The sequence below is a fragment of the Frieseomelitta varia genome, unplaced genomic scaffold (assembly GCF_011392965.1).
Source record: "Frieseomelitta varia isolate USP_RPSP 00005682 unplaced genomic scaffold, Fvar_1.2 scaffold_250, whole genome shotgun sequence".
In the NCBI taxonomy this organism is placed as follows: domain Eukaryota; kingdom Metazoa; phylum Arthropoda; class Insecta; order Hymenoptera; family Apidae; genus Frieseomelitta; species Frieseomelitta varia.
In genome coordinates, this window is record NW_025109980.1 from 847,730 (window position 1) to 869,121 (window position 21,392).

Sequence of the window (21,392 nt, forward strand, 5' to 3'; positions counted from 1 at the left end):
TACGGGAGAGAAAACGGCAACAGCCGGTGAGAATGACGGATGCGATTCTGCAGCTGCTATGTACACTTCGTCACTTGGACACTGTTGAATCTCGACGACCAAGTTTTATTTGAACAACCGAAGTTTGCGCGACAGAAAATCATATTACGAGTCTTCGTAATAGCCACGATTTAATTAACTTCGACGCTGGATGAATTTCCAGCGAGATCATTGTCGCGCGAGCCTGGTGGCCAAATAAAAGGCAATGCTCGAATTTCGTCGATAAATGATACTGTTACACGTATACAATCGTCACTTTCCAATTTCCAGAGCGTACAGTTTCCACTTCAAATTGATCGTGTCTTTCCATTTCTTTCTTTTTTTTGATCACTTCAATTTTCAATTGAATTGCAATAGATTCGAGCAGATCCTCCTGAGACGGAAAATTTGAAATATGGAATGTACGCTTTCTACGAACAACGATCTGTATCGTGGATCGTTCGAACCATATTACACGATCTCAGGTTGAAGGGTACAAAAATTTTAGAACTGAAAAAAACAAAAGAAAAGAATCGAAGACGTACAGAGTATTTTTCAATTATCTTTATAAAAGTATAAAATTGCACAAACATCTGTATTTATATCTTTAATGCAATGTACTTTTCTTTTTATTGTTGCCAATATCCACAACTTGTATACAATTGAAAAACTAAAATACTCAATATATATACTTTTATTTTTGATATTCAATACTTAGGATTATCATGTATACATATTTTGTAATACAGTATATATATATATATATATATATATAGTCTTTATTGTAAAAACTATGTTTTATATTTATTGTATACAATAATTTATATTGTATGTTACATATTGTGCATATAATTTATACTTTTATATTGTAAATATTTTATAATTTACATTTACTGTACTATTTTTATTATAGAAATGCCTAACAATAAGATTTGTCCTAATTTTTCTGAACGAGGGAGTATATACACATATATTAATACGTTTCTTCTTTTATTGTTGGAAAATGGGTTACACAATATTGAAAAAGAAACTGAAGTACTCGGTATTCTTTCTCGTTGCATCTGCATCCATCGAATAAGAGAAGAAAGCTATGTACAATCGATCAGATATCGTGTAACGGTTTCAGCACAATACATGCTTGTCTCACTTTTCATCTTTTCAGCATGCTGTCTTTTAGAAACAGAACTATATACTCAGACTAACAAAGCACGATAAAACAGCATATTATACCGATTTTTGCAATGATCCTCTGAATGTACTATACAATAACTATGCGACTTGTTGCATCCCTGGTAGGTCAGTTCTGGCAAAGCTTTTGGGAATAATACAGACTAATAGAGCAATCGTTGTTTTTCTTAAGTTTTCGCACTTTATTACAGGACCACATGTATATATACTTGTATATATACTGTCTTCCTCTAATCTACTTAACGATCGTGCAAATACCAAATTCTGGATCGCATCAGGCGAGTATATGTATACACTGGGGAAGTAGAATGGTCACGTAATATAGATATCTTGATTACTTAGTCAACACACGATATATGTTTAAGTTTTCTTCCTTTTTTTTTTCCTCTACTCTTAGAATATGTATATGTATATGTGTATAGAGATACAGCATTCGAAGAAAGTATGTACTTTTTGTTTCGATTAAACGAGCGCAGCTTTCGTCGTTGCATAGAACAATTTCATTTCACTCGTTGTTATATTCGAATTAAATCAAATCATCTTTTAACATAAAAATTAAACTATACGTATCTTTGCAATTTATCATCGTTAGTTTCTATCGTTTACTGTAGTTTTCACATTTTGAATTTCATATTTCTATTTCCAACAGAACAGAATTTCTGAATCTTGAAAAGGTTACTGAATAACGTGTCGATAAAATAATTCTCTCCATATTCAGTAACTTTTATAGTTGAGTCAATAACTCTGTAATTGTTATTAATATATAACCTGTAATTATCATTAATATGTAATATATTGTCAGAAAACGTATTCAATCTGAGCCCTATTATATTTTTATTCAAACATTTATAGCGGATAATCGCACTCTTATAAACGGGGATTGATTTATGTTCAGTTGTTTCTTTAAACTAATCTCTCAACCCATGTTGTCTCAAATTCCGTCAGACACGAAAGACTATTTGGTTCTTCCTCACGTATCTTCCTCACCTTTAGAATATCATTTATATATAATATTAGTATATACACAATATTACTATATTATTTATACACACAAGAATTACAAAGATCACATTGAGTGAAATACCTGTTCAAATGTAACGTCCATTTTGGTTCACGTAGATTAATTGACTCGCTCTCGTGTTTAATGATACGAAAGCACATGACAATAGTAAAATGGAATTAAATCAACGATCGCAAAGCTAGTTTTTCAATGCATATGTATGTACATATTCACGTGACTAATTCTCATCGACGAAAGATGCACCGTTTAATGCGTAAAGGATCATTTTAGGATCACACGGGAGATGTTGAAGGTGGCGCTTCAGTTCGCGTCGATCCCCCTTTGACAAACCGTGACTCTTCACTTCGCGGTCGTTTTTCTAGGAGTACAAAGACTTCAGAGACGCAGAAGATATAATGCCACTGGCAACCAGCGACTTTCGCAATCCCATCTGCCAAGAGATGAGGTCGATGCGTTCTGGAACTATGTCGATCGAGCCGGTCGCTCATCAGCCGATCTTCGCCACGGAAACGAAGGTGTCGCCGGCACAACCGGTGGACGCCACTGGCTATGGGAAAGCGTACAACGAGCAAGGAAGCGTAGACAGCTCCGATACGTATGCCAGCTGTCAAACGCATCCGTCTCATTCGCAGGTATAGCATGGAGTCGATAGACTGCGGATTCTGCCAAATTGAATTCTGTGAATTCAATCTTCTGAAATGTGTATCTGTGGTCTGTTATTTATCCGTTGTCTTCTCTCTTTTTTTATTTGTTCTTCGTTCGTATTACTGTACGTAATATGATGTTGATCAAATAGGCACTTTGATTTTTTTTTTCTTTTTTTTTCTTTGCCGCTTTTCTTGTATCTTTTTACGTGTAATACTTGTTAGATGAATCTGCTTGAATCTGTAACTTACAATGAAAGTGCAGCGTTATTGTTTTGCTGATGATACTTATATGGAGTGATAAAAAAAGGACTCAAGATTTTAAGGGTTTGTAGATAAATTAATTCTCTGCCAAGGTAAAAGATTTTTCCACGGTTTGCAGGATACAATTCAATTTGTAAATTAGCGCTATAACCCTCTATTAACCTCTTACGCTTGAATGACGTGTCACGCACGTCGAGAATATTTGGCCAAAAATTGCAATATTTTCTCAGTTTTAAGTATATTAATATATAACCCAGGCAAAATAAATAATAAATTTATTACTTCTTAGTAATTTCTGTCCAATGATATATCGATAAATTCAAAAAGAAGACGAATTATTGTGTACGGTTTGGTCACTCGTTATGGTCCGTAAAGCAGTTATTAGCGCAAGAGGTTAGTTCAGTCTAAAATCTAAGAACTAACAATTGCTATAAATAAATTATTTATTATTTTTATAATCTTGTATCGAAGGAATAAGTGTAGATAAAATAAAATTTTTCTTCGGTAACTTTCTACAAATCTTTTCGCCGTGTTACAAAATGTAAAAGATTTATCTTCTTATCATTGCTGCAAAGTTCAGAAATAATTAGAAAATCATCAAAATCTTTCATTCTAAATTTTACAAAAGAATTAATTTTGGAATTTATGTTAAGTGTTAGGTATTCATTATTCCTCTTAACAAGAATTATACGCCATTAAAATTCCAGACATAATTTTTTCATCGCTCTGTATTCTATCATACAGCACTCTAATATTTTACGCATGTTTTTTGCGTCACTGACTGATTTACTCGGCGAGAACGAATACTAATTACCATAGGTTTCTTCTGCTGGTCATTCGGCGGATAACAATAAGGTACAACGCTATCATTTAATTCAAGGAATTTGTCGAACGAACTAGTTTTTACTGTAATGCAGGATAATGCTGAAACTTCCGACCTAGAATTTTTTTTTTATCGATAGATGTTAGGACTTTCGAATGAAAAAAATTGTAAATAATTTAGAGGAAGTTTGAAAGATAGAATTTAAGCTTCGAATGAGAGCAAGAATAGTTTAGGATTTCCCTGATAAGATGTACACAAAGTATTTCCAAAATTGTGACATAACTGGTAAGAATGTGTCTCTACATACAAAAAATTGATAAGAAAGAATGATATTTAACTCTACTTCAAAAAGTAACTTTTGTCTTAAAACTTTCTTTCTATCTCTTATAGTTTATAAATTATAATATAAAATCGAAAAAATAAGAGGAAATTTTCAGATGTTAATCTCACCTCTTTATAACAGTTTATTTAAAATTTTTTAAATTTCCTCATTAGTTTTGCATATATGTAGAATCACAGCTTGGCTGATTGTATCACTATTTTGGAAACACTTTGTATAATCTAAAGAAAAACTGCTAGTTTCCTAGAAGTATGTAAATGAGCTTTTGACAGTGGAATGGCAATATAAATACGCAATTAAAATTCAGTTTAAAAAGATTGATCTGTGAATGTATTGTAGGTATACTTAACCAACATATAAGAAACAACATTACAAATTGTTATATCATTTATTTCTTTGTATCATTTTTAATTTATTCGATAAGAATACATTTATCGGCATGTTCAAATATTTACCAATATCTTCTACGACCATTTTATTGCGCTTTTTATATTTGACAAGCATTATTTAAATCAATAATGATTTAATCAATAAAATTCAGTTTGCAAATTTTTGAATACACATTTGTACATTTAAAAACACACAAAAAACAACAAAATGAGATACCAATTTGTATTTCTTTTGATAAATGAACATAATTTAATTTTGAAGCATCAATTTATATTTTTTTATTGAATTAATACTTTGATACTTTTTGTGATAACTTAACAGATTTTTAAATGTTTTAAAGTATTAATTTATGTTATTTTTTTCCTTTTTAATGATTTATAAATATTTCAAAATACCAATTTGTACGTCTTATGATTTAATTTTAAAATATTATAATTTTTTGTTAAATTAATACATTGTAAATATTTTAAGATACTAATTTTTAAATATTGTCACAGTGTATCTAAACGACAATACGTGTATCTAAAATCTTCAAACAATTGAACTATTTCACAGGGTGATCTGACCGAAGAAGCAGACAGTAATCTCTACGTGAATCCTCTGGAAGCTGCGGAGAAGTGCGGGAACAGAGTGAAAAAGTCCGCTTCCGGTGAAGTCGGACGTAATGTCACTGATGTATCACCGAGCGTTGAATCGTTGAAAGACGTTCGCCCCTTTAACGAGAGTGGCAAAGTTACTCTAAACGACACAGTGCCCAAGCATAGAAAAATTCGCATCCAGCAGGTATGCTCTTCGTTTGTTGTTCCTTTTCTTCGATCCCCTTCCAGTCGTTCACCTTTGCACGCGTGTCTATCAAATAACGTTGTTTATCGATGGAAAGGCGTGAAACTGCTTTAACTGTAAGGAGATTTTAAAGAGATTCTTAACACTTTCATATATATATTCTAATTGTAATACCAGAGTGAGTCAATAATTATTTAAAATGTGTTCAATAAATTAACATGATTGTGATTTAGTGGGATAGTTTAATTTAATGTAATAAATTATAAACTTGCTAGAATACATAAATTCATATATTAAAATATGCATTAAGATACATTATAAACTCACACACATAAACGACTTACAGTGTAATTATTCTGGATAATTATTAAGTCATTCTCACAATTACAATTACACGCACAATAATCGTATTCTTCGTTTAATTTTCATTATTTTTATATGTTAGTATTGTAACTATTTCCCTCTCACATATCAAAATTTAGAAAATTCAATTTATCTGAACATTGATAAAATTGCATTAACAAAATGTGTCATAATATTACAAGTAATAAGATTAAAAAGATATTCTAATCTGAACAAATATATTTTCATAACTATTTTTCATAATTATTAAGGATGTAAATATAATTAATAAATTAATAAAAAATTTAAATTTTACACGCGTCAGCGCAGCTTATTTAAATTTTGGAACTTAGAAAGTCTTTTGGTGATCATTTATTTTGAAAAATAAACAAAGGAATGTCACATTTTATATGTAAATCTGATTAATAAATTGGACCTCTTTTCTGAGATTCTTTTGTTTCTAATAGCTACTAAATCGCAGATGTTTATGTAAATTCATCTTTGTATTCATAAGCCCAAATCTAGAGAAGATTTATACTTGCACGTATAAATTTAGAATCACAAACTAAAATTTCATATCCAATGCAATTTTGAAGAGAATTGCAAGTGCTCCATATAAAAGGTCCCTATAAAACAATTGAGATTTTCATTCTAAAGGTTATGCAAATAAACCGATTGAATTCAAGAGCTGAGAGTTCATTGGCAGTCTAGTGATCACCTGATATAGAATAAATTTCCTTTATTCTTAAATATGTGTTAATCCTAAGACATTAATTTCTTCCTGAAGTTTTCAGATCACATTTTTATGGTTTCAAATTTAAAAACTGGAAGTTTGGATTTCTGAAACTTCTAGAATATATTAATATAGAATACATATTCTACATTATTCTATATATAATTCTATAAAACTTCTAGAATATAAAATATAGAATATGAATATATTATATATATACAAAATTTTATTATTATGTTATTATATTATTAATTATATAATTCTTATATACCTATATAATTTCTAACTTGTGCAAAAATTCTAAAAACTCTACTGATTTCTCCTATTATAAACTTAAACCATGTCCTTAATTCGGTAAAGAAGCTAAAAAATTTAATTCTCGAAACTTCTAAAGTAGAATACCTTTTTAAGTTTTACAGAGATGTAGAATTAGATCATTAATTGTGAAAGTGTTAAGAAATCTTGCAAGAAGAATTTAAGAAAAATATTCCTCGAAAATTTCTGATTTTAAGAAAGTGTTCTTCAAGAAGAAAAATTCTTGAAGTCTTTGTAAAGAAGTTTCTTGATTCCCAAGAATCATTGAAGTTTCCCGAAATTTGTACGTTCACAAAAGCGTAATTTAATTAGCTCTGACCAATTGTGCATGATGAATATTGCGTTTAATGTTCACTTTCTCTGTCACTGTGTGCGTCATCAAATTCTATGTTCGACTGATGAGACGGGTGTAAGGTTTTTCGGTACGGTAATAAAAATGATTTTCGATACGAACACTTACAGACATCTGTTTTGAAACAGCATGATTTCTGTTAGTATAGTTCTAATCGTAGCGTTTTTTTTCTTTTTCTTTTTTTTTTTTTAATAACTTTGAATCACGTGATAGGTAGCACGAAATATTCCGATTTCATTGTTTTTCTATCCTTTTTCAGAAGTTTTTTTTACAGTTTCTTATGTTTCATAGTTTTTTCTTTGACCACTGTTTAGAATACAGAATTTCTCTCTATAGATGTATGTACACGTACTTAGTTTCGTGATTGCTATACGCGTAGTCACAAAGCTATACACGGTGTTCCGAATTTAATTGTCAAAACTTCAGGATCGATAAATTAGGGAAAAAAAGATCCTTAAGAGATTTCAAAGAAAATCGTAAAATAAGAAACAAAAGAATTTTTAGTTTTCTCGCTAATTCAGTAAGTTGATTCGCTCCCAATTAACTGCGAAACCAAATCATAGAAGTGCACCAAATACCATCAGAACAATAACTACAATCAGAGTCAGTATTTTCATTAAATAGACAATATAGATGATAATAGATTATAAGATGATAATACGGATAATAAAAAAAAAATAGATGATAATATCAATAGGTATAAATAAATAAATGGGAAACCATTTTGTGTCTTTCCAAATGAAGCAAAAACGAGCAAATCTCCAAAGGACACTTTTCCTCAGTTTATCATTTCCTTTATACACTTAAATTCGAGACACTCTGTATAATCAAAAATACAGAGTATTATATTTGCGAGACAATTACACAGAAATAGAGCATGAGATAGCTTTCAAAAAATTTGGTAGATTTTTTGCTACCATCCATACAATATCAATTTCACACAATCCATACGCAATCAATTTTGGCTAACAATTATAAGATCAGTGAAAACCGCTGAACTATCTAAACACAGCGTATTTTTAATTGCATACATAATTAAGTGCATACACACATCATTCGTCTCTCTTAAATTATTACCATTAGAAAAAGAAAAAAAGATTGAAACGTAGAAAACATATTTCACTTGAGATAGAAAAGATGATATAAATTTACACCTGCTGTAAATCATCTGTATAATTTTGTCTGCTGTTGATTTAAAATTTTTTCTTTTTTATTTCACACCCTTTTCTTCATTTAGTTGCACGGCTACGTCAGTTTAGTTATGCCAGCACAATTGACGTGTTTAATTATTTCCTCCTACTTGAATATAGAATTTGAATTAGAAAGTTAATTACCACTTCTGATAATCATAATTTCCTCCACAGGTAAATGATTGATTTACTTTCACCTTTTGTAAAAAGTTTCATTTAAATTTTTAAAAAAGTAATTTTCTTATTGACAGATATAATGCACATCAGACGTATTAAATTTCTGTAAATCTTACTTCATCAAACATAAATTATTCATCATTCAAAAGCAAAACTCCATGTACCATAAAATGTATTTAAAGAAAGATTAGAATAGTAATAACGATATCATTATATTTCAATACTGTATCAACAACAATATTCTCACAGTTGAAATAATATAAGAAACAGTAACAATATTTTCACAGTAACATCCTATAATATAAGAAAGTACCCTATATCTTTACAGTACTTTTAACGCAACGATTCAGTATCATTATTCTTGGAAGAAATAATTAAACACGTTTCCTGCTATCGTTAGCCTCTAATGTAACAGACTCTCCCCTCCTTTCTGGAAAGCTTATCGCTGTGTATGTATCTCCCTTTACCCGTGCAATTAGTCGGAAACGATACTCTTCTTTTCGAAACGTCATCCTCACATCCCTACCCGTACGCTCACCGTGATGCCCGCCGATAATTAAGATGGCTGTGTTTACTGCACGAGCTCTGACAGCGTATCATCACTGCTTTTTTCAGTTTCACGAACCGTCAAGATTGCAAACGGAGCACAGTTGAACCGCTAGCCGAGGGCGATCGTACATTACCGAATGTGCCCCGCTGCTACTTTGTGTCAGAGGGGCCAGCACAAAATACACACGATACTGCACGATAGTAGCACGTGCCGAAAATAAAAAGAGAAAAAAAAAAGAAAACAGACAGAATACAGAGAGAAAGAGAAAAAAAAACAGAGGGAGAGAAATTATTGCCTGGCAGATTACCCAGAGGCGTAGTTTATCACGATCAAAAAAAAAAAAAAAAAAAAGAAAGGCTGCAGTTGGAGAGTACATTTTCAGTCGAAGAACCATCCTCGGTATTATTTTGCCACACAAATCACCTTAAAACGCTTCGACAATTAACCTGCTTGCACCTTGTCTCGTGCATCCATTTAACGCACCTCTCTGCATTGTTTATTAACAGTTTGTCGTGGATTACATGCGTGGTTTCCCTTAAACTACACACATAACCAGCCAGACAAGCTTGAAATGTCGGAATGGTATCACAAACGGCGGAATTGTTAAATATTTAGACGAATAAGTGTTATAAATCTCGAAGGAACTCAAGGAGATCAAGGGAACTGTATATAGTGTTGTTGATTTTTGTAATTAAGATTAGGCACATCACATGCACGTATGTATAATATATACTCGCCAGGCTTGGGTATGCTTCGTTGGGTACAAAAATAAAAGACAATAGTTTGAGAAATAACGAATCATTTTCATTTTATATACACAGGTTCAATCGTTTGTAAATAATCTTTTATTCGATTTAATTTGTTAAAACAAAATTAAAACAAATACGAACGATTATTTTATTTAATAATTAAATAACGAAATACAATTACTTTCATATTCAAAGGATCTGATGCATTTTGTTATTTCAAGTAACATTCTAGCTAAATAAAATACATTATTCAGTGCATCATTTTTGAAATATATTACTTAAATAATATATGCCCAAACCTGGTATTTATCATGTATCAATTCTTTACCTCATCGTGGCTTCTCACTAACGAGTTGTCTAAGTTAATAAGAAAAAGGTAACGATTCAATAATAGTAATAATAATAATAAAACGTGCGAAAGAGAGAAGGATTTTTACTTTGTGATACTGTTAGCAATATTAGAATCCTAGTGGACTGAAAACCGTATTTAATAATGTTTGTAACATCGACGTTCTGTTTAATCGTTTTGTGACGTTCTCCCAAGTCTCCACAAACTTCCCAAAAGATAAAACAATGGAAATTTTATTACCGTCGTGACACTGTCCGTCTGATTTTGGATGCTTCTTAATTTCTCGATTCAACGATCGAAGAACTCACTTATTCTTTTCACACACGTACATAACGGTGCTCGCATCTTTTTCTCAATCCTCCATCACAGAATCTTCTTCGTCGATTCTTTTTCGACGAGTTGGTTGATAAAGGAAAAAAATGGACGTTTTTTATGTGTATGTGTGTATGTGTGTGCGTGTGTATATTAACGAACAAACTAGTCAAGTAAGTAATGTCGCATATTAGTTATACGGCGCGGCTGATTGCAGAGCGTAAGACCTCGCGCGCAATTTATCAGCGACCAAGAAAGCATTGTGGCACGTAGCATCACGAAAGAGGAGACCACGGAGAACAATTACTACGGGGGGCTGCGAGGAGGCAAGCCGTTCACTACGACCAACAGCAGCCTGGCGTCGGCTACGAGAATTATAAATCATCACTTGTTCGGTTCTGCCATTGGGCCCAGGCATTACACAGGTCAGTGGCAAAGCCTATTGCCCTGTCTCTCATTATCTCATTACTATGAGCTTGTTATCGTTCCAGGAAAGTTCAAGAAAATTTGAAACTTTATAATTGACAAATGTAATCACAGAACAGAATAGATCATAAAAAACAACATCTGCAATGTAAGATCATAGAGTGAATATTAATAGATCTGTGTTAAAATTGAAAGATTTGATTGCGAGACAGATTGTGCAAAACTGAATCAATGAATGTTTCTTATTGCGGATGACTAAAAAAAAAAGAAAACTTGCAATATTGTTTGTATTAGCTTTAATTATGTCAAAGTGTTTCTATCATTTCAGTAAGGAAAAATTTATACAAAGCCTGTGATTACTGATTCAGTTATGCTCTTAACTATATGTGTCCTTTATAATTGAGCGTGTTGAATGAAATAATAATTCTCAAATACTTTCAGATTTTAATTCAAATTTCCTTCAATTTTTATAAACATTGTGTTACTTTTATTCACAATTTTTATAAATACTGTGAACTGTGATGGTATACATACATATCTACAGTTTTTTTTCATATATAGTTTACTTACAGTTTTTTATTCAGAATTTTTATAAATACTGTGAACTGTGATGGTATACATACATATATACAGTTGCCCATGAAAGTGTACGAATGCTTGTAGGAACATTTTATCAATTTTGTACGTTAACAAAATAATATGTGTGTTACAGAAAATATTTAAAAATTTCATTAATACTGTTATGATAACCGACTATCATGATTATCAAGTCTCAAGGAAATCTAAAATTGTCTATAAAAATTACAAGATATTTAATGCAAGTGTATATTTCACAAAAGTATTTAATCCATTACATATATTAATATTATATGTAAAGAGTAGAATATATAATTAATATTATATACTTTAGATGATCATTCATACAGTCTACTAATTCTTCATTAAATATATGTTTGTAATAAATATGTTGTAACTTTTGTATACAATTTCAGATTGATACCAATATAATCATCTTATTGTCAATGTTAACGAAACTTTGAAATGTTTTACATAATGCTCCACAATATGTACGTGCGAAATTTTCAATTGTAAATGCTGGAATACTTTTGTGATTCATTGTACATATTATGTTCACTTCATGGATTCAAAGATTGTTCGTTTCACCCTTCTTCATCGATCTCCATTATATTCTAGGTCAGCGCAATACTAACTATATGTATATGCAGGTCATCGAAGGCAAATTTCAGGAACGAACGCCGAGAGCAAGCTCTCCCTGTCCGCCGACTCGATAGACAGCGAGGGCGTGCCGTTCATAGACAGGCACCGGGTCTCCAAGTCGATACTGAAAAAATCTGAGAGCGGTAACAATTACTACAGCAACGCCGGTGATTCGGACACCGAGAAGCTCATCACCGATAACGCGTCCACCGTAAGCATGTGCGACAATGAGACCAGCACGTGCGACGTGTTCTCCAACGTGAACGGGACGAGATTGAAGCGGCCTGTCTCGCCGTTGCTCTCCAGGCAGGTTCTCGAGTCGATCTTCCGCACGAACAACAACATCGAGAGGGAGAACGAGGCGGATCAAAGCGAGGAAAAGAACTGTGCTTCGAAGACGAGCAAATCGATATTCGACGAGGTCCTCGAAGGTACTTGTTGAAGCCTTTTTGCAGCTCGCTGGCACGCCATTCAGACAGCTAATAACTGATAAATTAAAGGGGAGAGACTGTCTGTTGCGAATTTTACACTAGCCCTCAAAGGGACAGTGTAAAGCCGGGCACTTGCTTTCAACGTGTGCCTTCTCATCTGATGTTGCTCGCGGCGAGAACTGTTGCAGTGAAAGATGAATAATTTTTAACGTTATCGAGTTTTTATATACGAGCAGATGCGTGAAGAACATCAAAGATCAAGTTTGATTTTATTAAATGGAATCGTGTTTTTTAATGCAGTTAAAAGAATTCTTTAAGTTCTTAAATCCTTAAAAGTTCTTTAAAGTCTTAAGCTATGTTCGTTGAAAAATTATTAATTTAAAGGAGAGAGATATCGATAATTTCAGTTTTATGTAACATATAATATAATTTGTCCTATGGAAGATAAAGAAATGTACACAGTAATGTTTAAATGCTAGTGTTAACTTTGTCAGGTTCGTTTAATCTAAAAGAATTTTTGAAACAATTTCAACATATATGCACTCCTTAAGAAGTTCCAAAACAAATGACTATCTTTTCTATTTAATTAATAACCCGAATGTTCTGTACCTCTTAAAGCTTCTAGCTTAATCAAAGATTCATAATGATTATCAAATATTCAAAGTAATATTATTAAGCTTAGGCACATGTTATGTGGAAAAAATTTGATCGAAATGAAATGACAAATAATTCCAACAGAAGTTTGTCACAGTACAATTAGAAATTACTTAAGATACTACTTCTTGAAACAGATACAAAGCGCAAAATAAACCAAAACATTATTTTATTTGATAATCAAATAATCAAAACACTGAGGTTTTATTTCTAATATTCAATATCATTTACATATGTTATATGTTTGTCTAAATATAAATATGTGAACCCAAGTACATCTGTAAAATTTCAAACATTTAAAACAAAGAGAGGAACTTGGTTTTGAAACTTTATGGATTTGAATTAATTTGCTAGTTAAAGTCACGCCATTTCTGAAATGTAAAATGTTAACACCTAATTTCAATTATTTTCATTTTTCCAGTATCTTTTTATAAACTCGAAACTAAATTTCCAGAGGAGAAGCACGCGCAAGACGAGGCAATGACGGAGAACAAGAACAAGGAGGAGCGAAAGAGATCGAGGGCGAGGGTGGAGGAGACGTCGAAAGAAAGCCAGGCGATGTTGATATGTTCGTTGCGTGGACACAAGGCGAAGAAATTGAGCATGGAGGAAAAACGAAAGGCCAAAACGGGCGGCCACAGCAAAGGGGGCACCGACACGAATTGTCTTCCTCAAGAGCATCGTTTCTCGTCGTAGCGTATTTCCCCTTCGAGTAGCATCCTCCATCTGTGTCGCATATACGTAGGCTAAGTTAGATATACACCGAGATCGAATCACTCGGCGATCGCATCGCGTCAATGTCTCGCTAGTAGAAATGCCATTAACCACACTGTGCGCAACAATGTTCGCAGGGCCGTGCGTCCACATTTCGACGACGATGTTTCGACCCGGCCTGTCGTGTAAATAAGTTCCGCGAAATGCGTGATAATTTCTAAGAGAGAGTGATACACGTTCGATAATATTAAAATTTTAGAGACCAACACGGGGAAGATAGTACATATTTTCGAGAAAAAGGAAAAAGACAAAAAAAAAAAAAAGGTTCAGAATTGCAAAGAATAACGAGAAAAGGAATAAAATAGAATATCAAAGGCGAAAAGAAAAATCTAAATTTATACTACACAAGAAGTGAAAGGAAAGCAACAAAAAGAATGATAATCAAAAATTGGGAGGGGAACGGATGAGAATGAGAAGTATATGAACAATGATGATAAATTCTAATGATAATAGTAATAATAACGTTAATAGTAATAACGATAGCAAATAAACAGATCTTTAGGCAATATGCTTTTCCTTGTTCGCTGAGAAAAAAAAAAGAAGAAAAAGAAAAACAAGAATTTAATAAGATATATTGTAAATCTAAATAGAGTCACACGATCCAGTTATTTCCTCCCTTCGCCTAATAATTAGGGCAGCTTTGCGTGTCGCCGTGAACAGTAATATGCATTCATATGGCGTAGCAATAAGAAACACGCAACCGATCTGCAAATAATCGTAATCGAGTGATTCGTCGTTTCCCGGTTAAAGCTCCGCTAAAAGTCTCTCAGTGTTGCTCGAAATGACACAAGTGTTCGTTCGTCTGCTGAGTATTTTACGTACAATTAGATAATAATACGTATATCATAATAGGGGGCACAAAAATGTGATAGATGCCTCTCGTTCGAAATCAAAACACGCTGCACTTGGAAAAGCGTGGGAACGTAGATCGTCAAAAAAAAAAAAAAACTCGATGATAACTGCCCATTTTGAAGTTCCGATTTTCTTTTCCACGTAAGTCTGTTGTTCTTGTTTATATTTTGAGTACTTTGTGATAATATAATATGTCTGGCATATTATATTCATATGTATATATATGTATATATTAGTTAAGAATACCTGCAGGATGTTCTATTAATTTTGCTGAGTGATATCTTCCAAACAATTATTCTGGAATAATTCATAAATATGAATTTGTTTTTAAATTTCATGATGTAGCACGTAGTTCTTAAATTTTATTTATAGTGTGTAATATATAAAATTTTTGTTCCATGTCAATTAATTGTCACTAATTATTGATAGAAAATGATGTCAAATTTTCCTTCTATGAATGTCTTAATTTCTAATAGTAACGTGTAATCCAAAATCGCAAACAGTAATGCTATTTTAAGTAAAGAAACTTGTATCCTAAATAATATTACTCAGCAGCCTCATTCAAACTGAACTAAATTATTTATTGATCCGATAAAATAAAAGGAAGCTTGTTCTTCAATGAGTGTAATCAGAGCCTTATTAATATTAATTAATTGTACATTTTAAAATGGCAATTTCACTTAGCTAAATGAAATTAAGCTGACAAAACATTTAATTCTCATTTCTACTGGATAGTGTAGCAAGATCTTTTCTTTATTCAATGTTAGTTTCAATAACAATACAATTATAATAATATAATTGAAAAACCATATGTAACACAAAGTTACTAGAATGTCCTGCGGATACGTTAAACTTCTCGATTTACCTTTTCGCTTAAACGACACGGAACTTCACTTCCGAAGAGTTTTGTCTACCTGACCACGTTTTCCATATAAAACATATGTACTTTATATAATGCAATTATCGCAGTGGAACCAGAAGCGCTTACGTGCACGACCATGAGTTCAGGTTCGGTCATTTATTCAAGAGTTTGAGAGAAGGAAAAAAAAAGTGTACTTCGCGTATGTTATAGATGTTAAATAAAAAGAAGAAAAAAAGTAACGAAACGTGTTAACATGCTCATGTAGAGAATAGCCAGAGCGCAAGTATCGTCTGTGTTATATCCAGGTACCGATGTCTAGCCGCGGTAACGATTACGGTTTTTCCCCCCCGAAAAACTTTTACACCGTCATTATCAAGCGCGGAATCGTATTCGATCGATTGTCCTCACCAAAAAAAAAAAAAAAAAAAAAAATGAGAACAAAGACGATGTAACATCGTATAACGCTCAAAAAAAAAAAAAAAAAAAAATTTGATCGCCTCTTTTTCGCTCTGAAACGGTGATCGTTTCTTTTTTCTTCTTCTTTCGATCGTTTTCCGTTTCGTTTTAAATCGAGAGAAACGAAACAAGCGAGAAATCTCCTCCCGTATTTAATCGAACAATCAAGGACGTTCTCTCCGACGTTTTTAGACAAACCGTCAGTGAAAATACATATCTCTATAATGGCATTTCCATTTCATTGTTATCGTAAATCGTAGGGAAAGAAAATAATTGTACAGTTGCGGTTTAATAAGATGGTTAAACACTCCCCGTACAGACACTACTATGGGGAGAGATCTTTGTTATGCTTAATGGTGCGGAGTTCACGCCTCAACTATTTTTTTAATACGATGTATTTGTAATTGTTTTCAAATATGTGTGACATATTGAACGTGCTTGGGACAACCGTTTGAAAACCGAATGCTAATCTAGCATTTTACACATTTTTTAACGCGAAATTCTCGTCTTCGTTGACAGATAGGTCTAAACTGTTTCGATCGTAATTTTTATCTAAGGTATAACTTTTATCACACGATAATATGTACACAACCGGTCTACGTTATAACCGCTGATGTAACATTATCATTTACGGGATTGGTCATCGTATATTCGGTGTATTAGGGAATTTCTCGTTTCTCTCAGTGAAAGTTAGCAGACTTGTTTCCCCCAGTTTCACCTATTATTCAAAGTTGGATCTCGATACCTTGTAACCGCTTGGAGTTTCTGGAGTATATCGATGTCTTCTGTGAATTAACATAGTCGAGAGTAGAAAGTTCCTAGCGAAAAAGTTGTACAGAACAGTGATTTATCATTTATCGTTGTAATTGTAATTTAGAGAAATTAGCATCGACATAGTACAAAGAAAGGAGGGAGGCCACCACACCGTAGACGTAACGCGGGGATCGAAACGAGTTGACCAGAGAAGAATGCAAGAAAGTAGTGTTAAAGAGGCTTGAATAGTTGCGCAGTTCGTAAATTTAACGCACGGAAGTGGGAAAAGACAGATACTCTTTTTTTTTTTTTTGTTTCTCCCTTTAAATTTCAATTTCACAGTTTTTCGGGGTTGGTACTTCACGTTGAGCTTAATTTAAATGGAACAAGTCTGACGACCGAGGCGTAACGCTCTCGCAACTGATACAAGAACGTTGTACGACAATGCAAAATAACTTTTTATCCACTTTTTTATCGAATAATCGACAAATCGTAGATTCGACTAATATACATTTTACGAGCGTATAATACAGAAATTTGGAACCGATTTCCTGAATTAACAACAGTATCTCGTCTACGCCTCAAGATAAGTCGATCAATGAAACAACTAAGAACACTACAGCACACATACATACACACATACACACAGTCAATTCTCAATTACGCAATTACGCAGTTATATAAAAGGTTCTTTGTTATTATAATATCGACCTGATGTCGACGAGCTGAGTTACCAGAATCAGTCGATCGGTCGTGTATATTCTTTTATTTTCGAATCTCTAAGGCCTAGCGTCGTAACCGTAAGGCGAGTAGTATGTAACAAAGTGAATAAAGTTGTAATTTACCAGTTTTTGTTCCTTAATGGGAATATTTTTTTATTATTAATCATGTACCCAACGCCAACATGAAAATTCTCATTGTAACAGGAAACATTCCTCTCATATATATATACACATTGATTTAAACTATCTCGGCTTATTTTCTTTATTTTTTTTTTTTTTTTTTTTTTCGAAAATATATGTGTATATGCATATATATATTTTTTTTCTATATCATATATAATACGTATGTACATCATATATGCAAATTACATTGAGGAAAAGTATGGAAGTACGTTTGCCAGGAAATTGCTTTATTACTTTCGCTATACAAGGTCCGCGAGTCTTTAACAAACAAAGTGTCGAACGAGAGCCAAATATGTGTATTGCTATCTTTTGTTGCCAAAGAGTAACAGTTCGGATGGAAATTTAGCTCGAGGCCGGTGGTGCATTTACTGTTTCAGTTGTAGTGCTTTGCGAATCGGATATCGGCTTTTCTTGTAATTCCAGCCACGGTAGTCGTTTCTGCAGTTCCAACCTATTTAAATGACGATGAATATAGCATGATGTTCAATATGAAACAATATTTATCAATATAAATACAATACAAATATATAACATAACATCTATGTTCAATGTAAAATATATAGAAAACATAAAAATGTTGTAAATAGGAGAATTCGCTAAAATGTAGCAATTGATTCTATTAGTGCAAAATTTAAGTTTATAAAGTTACAACACAAAAGTAGATTGTAAAGAGTTATGGTCAACTAATATGCTTAAAACATTTGGGGGCTTTCTTTATTAGGCAATTTATTATATTACTCTATCTGTTGTATCATGTTTCATTTTAAGAAAATTGAAATTAATTAATATGTTTGAAATATTTAGCAGCTGCACAGCCTTTTCCCAAATTTGTTAAACCAACTTACCTGTATTTTGGATGACTTATAGCATATACATAGGGGTCCAAGCAAGCAACAGCTTTACACGTACATGCAGGTATCATCGTAACACCAGGTGTCAGAAGCCCTCTATTGCCAAACGCACCAATCATTGCCATCACACCATAAGGAGTCCACGAGAAGATGTATAGGAAACAAATCGTAATGGCAGCCTTCGAACAAACGCACAAATTAAACGATGACAAATATCAGGCAAGTGTAAGTTAAATGTAATTCTGGTATAAGTTAATTACAAAACAAACGTGTTATCAAACGACTGTTACATCTTCTCAAAACGATTACAATCGCTATTTCCATTCAAACATACAGATTTTCCCATAAGAATTCTTTCATAAATTAACGACGCATGATAATTGTAGATTAATTCACGAAATAAAACAATGTATATCCTTTCTTGACTACCGCTTTTTAAATATTGTTTTATATTTTATATTATTAATGTTATTAACCATATTTCTTATATTTCTATAATACGTCATACTCGATATCTAGGTCAAGAGGCAACAAAAAGTGAGCACTGTTTTATGTCTGTAAAGTTTACCCGTCAATAATATTGATTATATTACGAACCAATTACGCAACATGATCATATAACATTCAAACTTTATCGCCCTCACCTTTCGTTACAGAAACATGGAAACATTATTTTGATGGAGTATGTTATAGTGATCATATTTAATTAATTGAAATTGTTGAAAAAAACCAAGAAAGAGGAAAAGAAAAATTGCTCAAAAATGTAATGTTAATATTTAGATAGAGTAGGAATGTATTTAATAGATGTTGTGATGATGCTGTTTTAAATACCTTCGCTATACGAATCTCAGCGCTTTGAGCATTTGTGTTCGCGTTACTCCGTAAACTGTCAACGTTCATCTTCTTCGCCTGTTCCCGGAGCGCCTTCTCGTGATTCACGACGTGGCTAACGATCTGGCTATAGTAATAGATTATAAACGTCATTGGGATGCAATAGGAGAAGGTGAAGATGGTGGCGACGAAAATTCGTATTTCGTTCGAGTCGGTCAAATAATCAAAGCTGCAGCTGGTGAGAAAGCCTTCCGGTACAAAACGTCCCCACACTCCCATTACAGGCATCAACGCCCATGGTATGGTGTACGTCCAGATTAAGACGATGAACAGGATAACTTGTCCGCGCGACAACTTGCCATCCAGAGGCCTTGCAATTGTACTAGAATGAAACGTGGAAACTCGTCACAGTAGTTCATAGAATCTACTAGATTGTCTTTTTCAAATTATGCTACATTTATTTTATAATTCCAATATTTGACAGCAATCATAGAGAAATAAGATTCTTATGAAAATACTATTTAGTAATTAGACTGTGGACTTTTGCATATTTATGAGAAATTTGACAGTGCAAAAATTCATAGAATGTACATAACATGCAAACTTCTAAAGTATAATATGTGGTGTGACATTTATTTTTCAGTAGATAAGAAATCAAGTAAATATGCAATTATAATAATTAATTATCTATTTGACAATTTTAGTAGGTAGAACAATTTAAAACCACCTGGGTTTCAGTTTTTACTTATGTGCATGAATTTTCACAAATTTACAGATAATGGTTCCACTATCAATTTCTAATTAAATAACTTTTCTTCTTGCATCAGTTTAATGTATAATATCAAACTAGTTTACTAGTTAAATTTTCCTTTTAAAAGTAAATGAGATTGTATACCTATATCTGTCGTATGCTATAGCTGCATTCGTCATTCCGGCCGCAATTCCAGTTAGGGAACCGATGACCGCGAATATTTGACATCCTAAATTCCCCAGTGCAAAACCGGTGTTAAAGGAATTATATATAAAGATAGGTGTCTTGATCATCATGAAGAAGTCACAAACCGCCAGATTCACAACGAACATGTTCGAGGGGGTCCTCAGTGATTTGGCACTTGAATGGAGAAAATGAGGAAAAGATATCAGAATTAAAAAAAAATGAATAACACTTAAAAAAGAAAAAAAAATATATTAAAAATTGCATTCGGCGTAATTTTCTCCTAAAACAAGAGAAAGATAAGACTACGTACAGTGATAAGAAACACTGTAAAGAAAGTAAAAGTTTGAAAGAAAGAAAAGAAATAACTTACGCGCAAAAGATCCATATCACCAAACCATTCCCAAGTAAAGCGAGGAAAGTAAAAAGAATGTACAACAGGGCTAATAAATAATGAAGGGAGGGGTTCGGCTCGGGATAGACCAGCCAATGTTCCGGTATATGGACTAATTCTTCGGCAGGAACATTCCATCCCAGCAAACGTGGTGGCCCTGCTGGTAGGTATCTTGCCTCCCAATGAATAGTGTCGTTGGACATGTCGGTCACACCGTCTGCCAGCCCCTCTCCTTGATACGGCTGATCAGGCAGCAGTTTTATACCATTCCTTCTACCCCCTTGGATCAACGAAACCCTAATCTGTTAGCTTTGCTGGCTTCGTACGAGGATCAGCCGGGGATCATCCCCCAGTTGCTCTGGGTCAGCAGGAACGTGTGTCGACGTCATAGAAGCTAGTCACGCTAATCGTCAATCAAGATTTCGATTTTATCAAGGTGGATGCTCCTTTGAACTTGACTTTGTTCCGTCAGTTCCTTCTTCGTCGATCTCCACTGAAATGGTATTTCAAC

The 21,392-nt window shown here is 33.0% G+C and overlaps 2 protein-coding genes across 7 annotated transcripts in view; one reads left to right on the forward strand and one right to left on the reverse strand.

The window, feature by feature from the left end:
* LOC122528428 overlaps positions 1-17,828 on the forward strand; it is a 34,996-nt gene extending 17,168 nt beyond the window's left edge. For 2 of the 6 annotated variants that reach the window (XM_043653514.1, XM_043653515.1), the window contains 6 exons: positions 2,590-2,859; positions 3,955-3,990; positions 5,244-5,471; positions 10,758-10,965; positions 12,193-12,615; positions 13,724-17,828. In XM_043653514.1, coding sequence (XP_043509449.1) covers positions 2,590-2,859; positions 3,955-3,990; positions 5,244-5,471; positions 10,758-10,965; positions 12,193-12,615; positions 13,724-13,965 — 1,407 coding nt within the window. In that variant the 3' untranslated portion in view covers positions 13,966-17,828. Of the gene's footprint in view, positions 1-1,397; positions 1,485-2,589; positions 2,860-3,954; positions 3,991-5,243; positions 5,472-10,757; positions 10,966-12,192; positions 12,616-13,723 lie in introns of all 6 variants that reach the window. The other 4 variants (XM_043653510.1, XM_043653511.1, XM_043653512.1 and 1 more) reach the window with 4 other exon arrangements.
* Positions 17,829-18,081: 253 nt separating this feature from the next.
* On the reverse strand, positions 18,082-21,128 carry LOC122528431 (opsin, ultraviolet-sensitive). Its single transcript, XM_043653519.1, has 5 exons — positions 20,861-21,128; positions 20,449-20,664; positions 19,554-19,935; positions 18,717-18,901; positions 18,082-18,322 (listed from the first exon to the last, which is right to left on the reverse strand). Exons 1-5 carry the CDS (start codon positions 21,082-21,084, stop codon positions 18,214-18,216), a joined length of 1,116 nt encoding a protein of 371 aa, XP_043509454.1. The 5' UTR covers positions 21,085-21,128; the 3' UTR covers positions 18,082-18,213.
* Positions 21,129-21,392: the final 264 nt, after the last annotated feature.

Excerpts from the sequence above, each read along its gene's own strand:
- LOC122528431 (XM_043653519.1), bottom strand. The coding sequence starts at position 21,084 with ATGTCCAACGACACTATTCATTGGGAGGCAAGATACCTACCAGCAGGG. Across the intron at positions 20,665-20,860 it reads GTGATATGGATCTTTTGCGC|TGCCAAATCACTGAGGACCC; the intron begins GTAAGTTATTTC and ends TCTCCATTCAAG. Across the intron at positions 19,936-20,448 it reads ATAGCATACGACAGATATAG|TACAATTGCAAGGCCTCTGG; the intron begins GTATACAATCTC and ends GTTTCATTCTAG.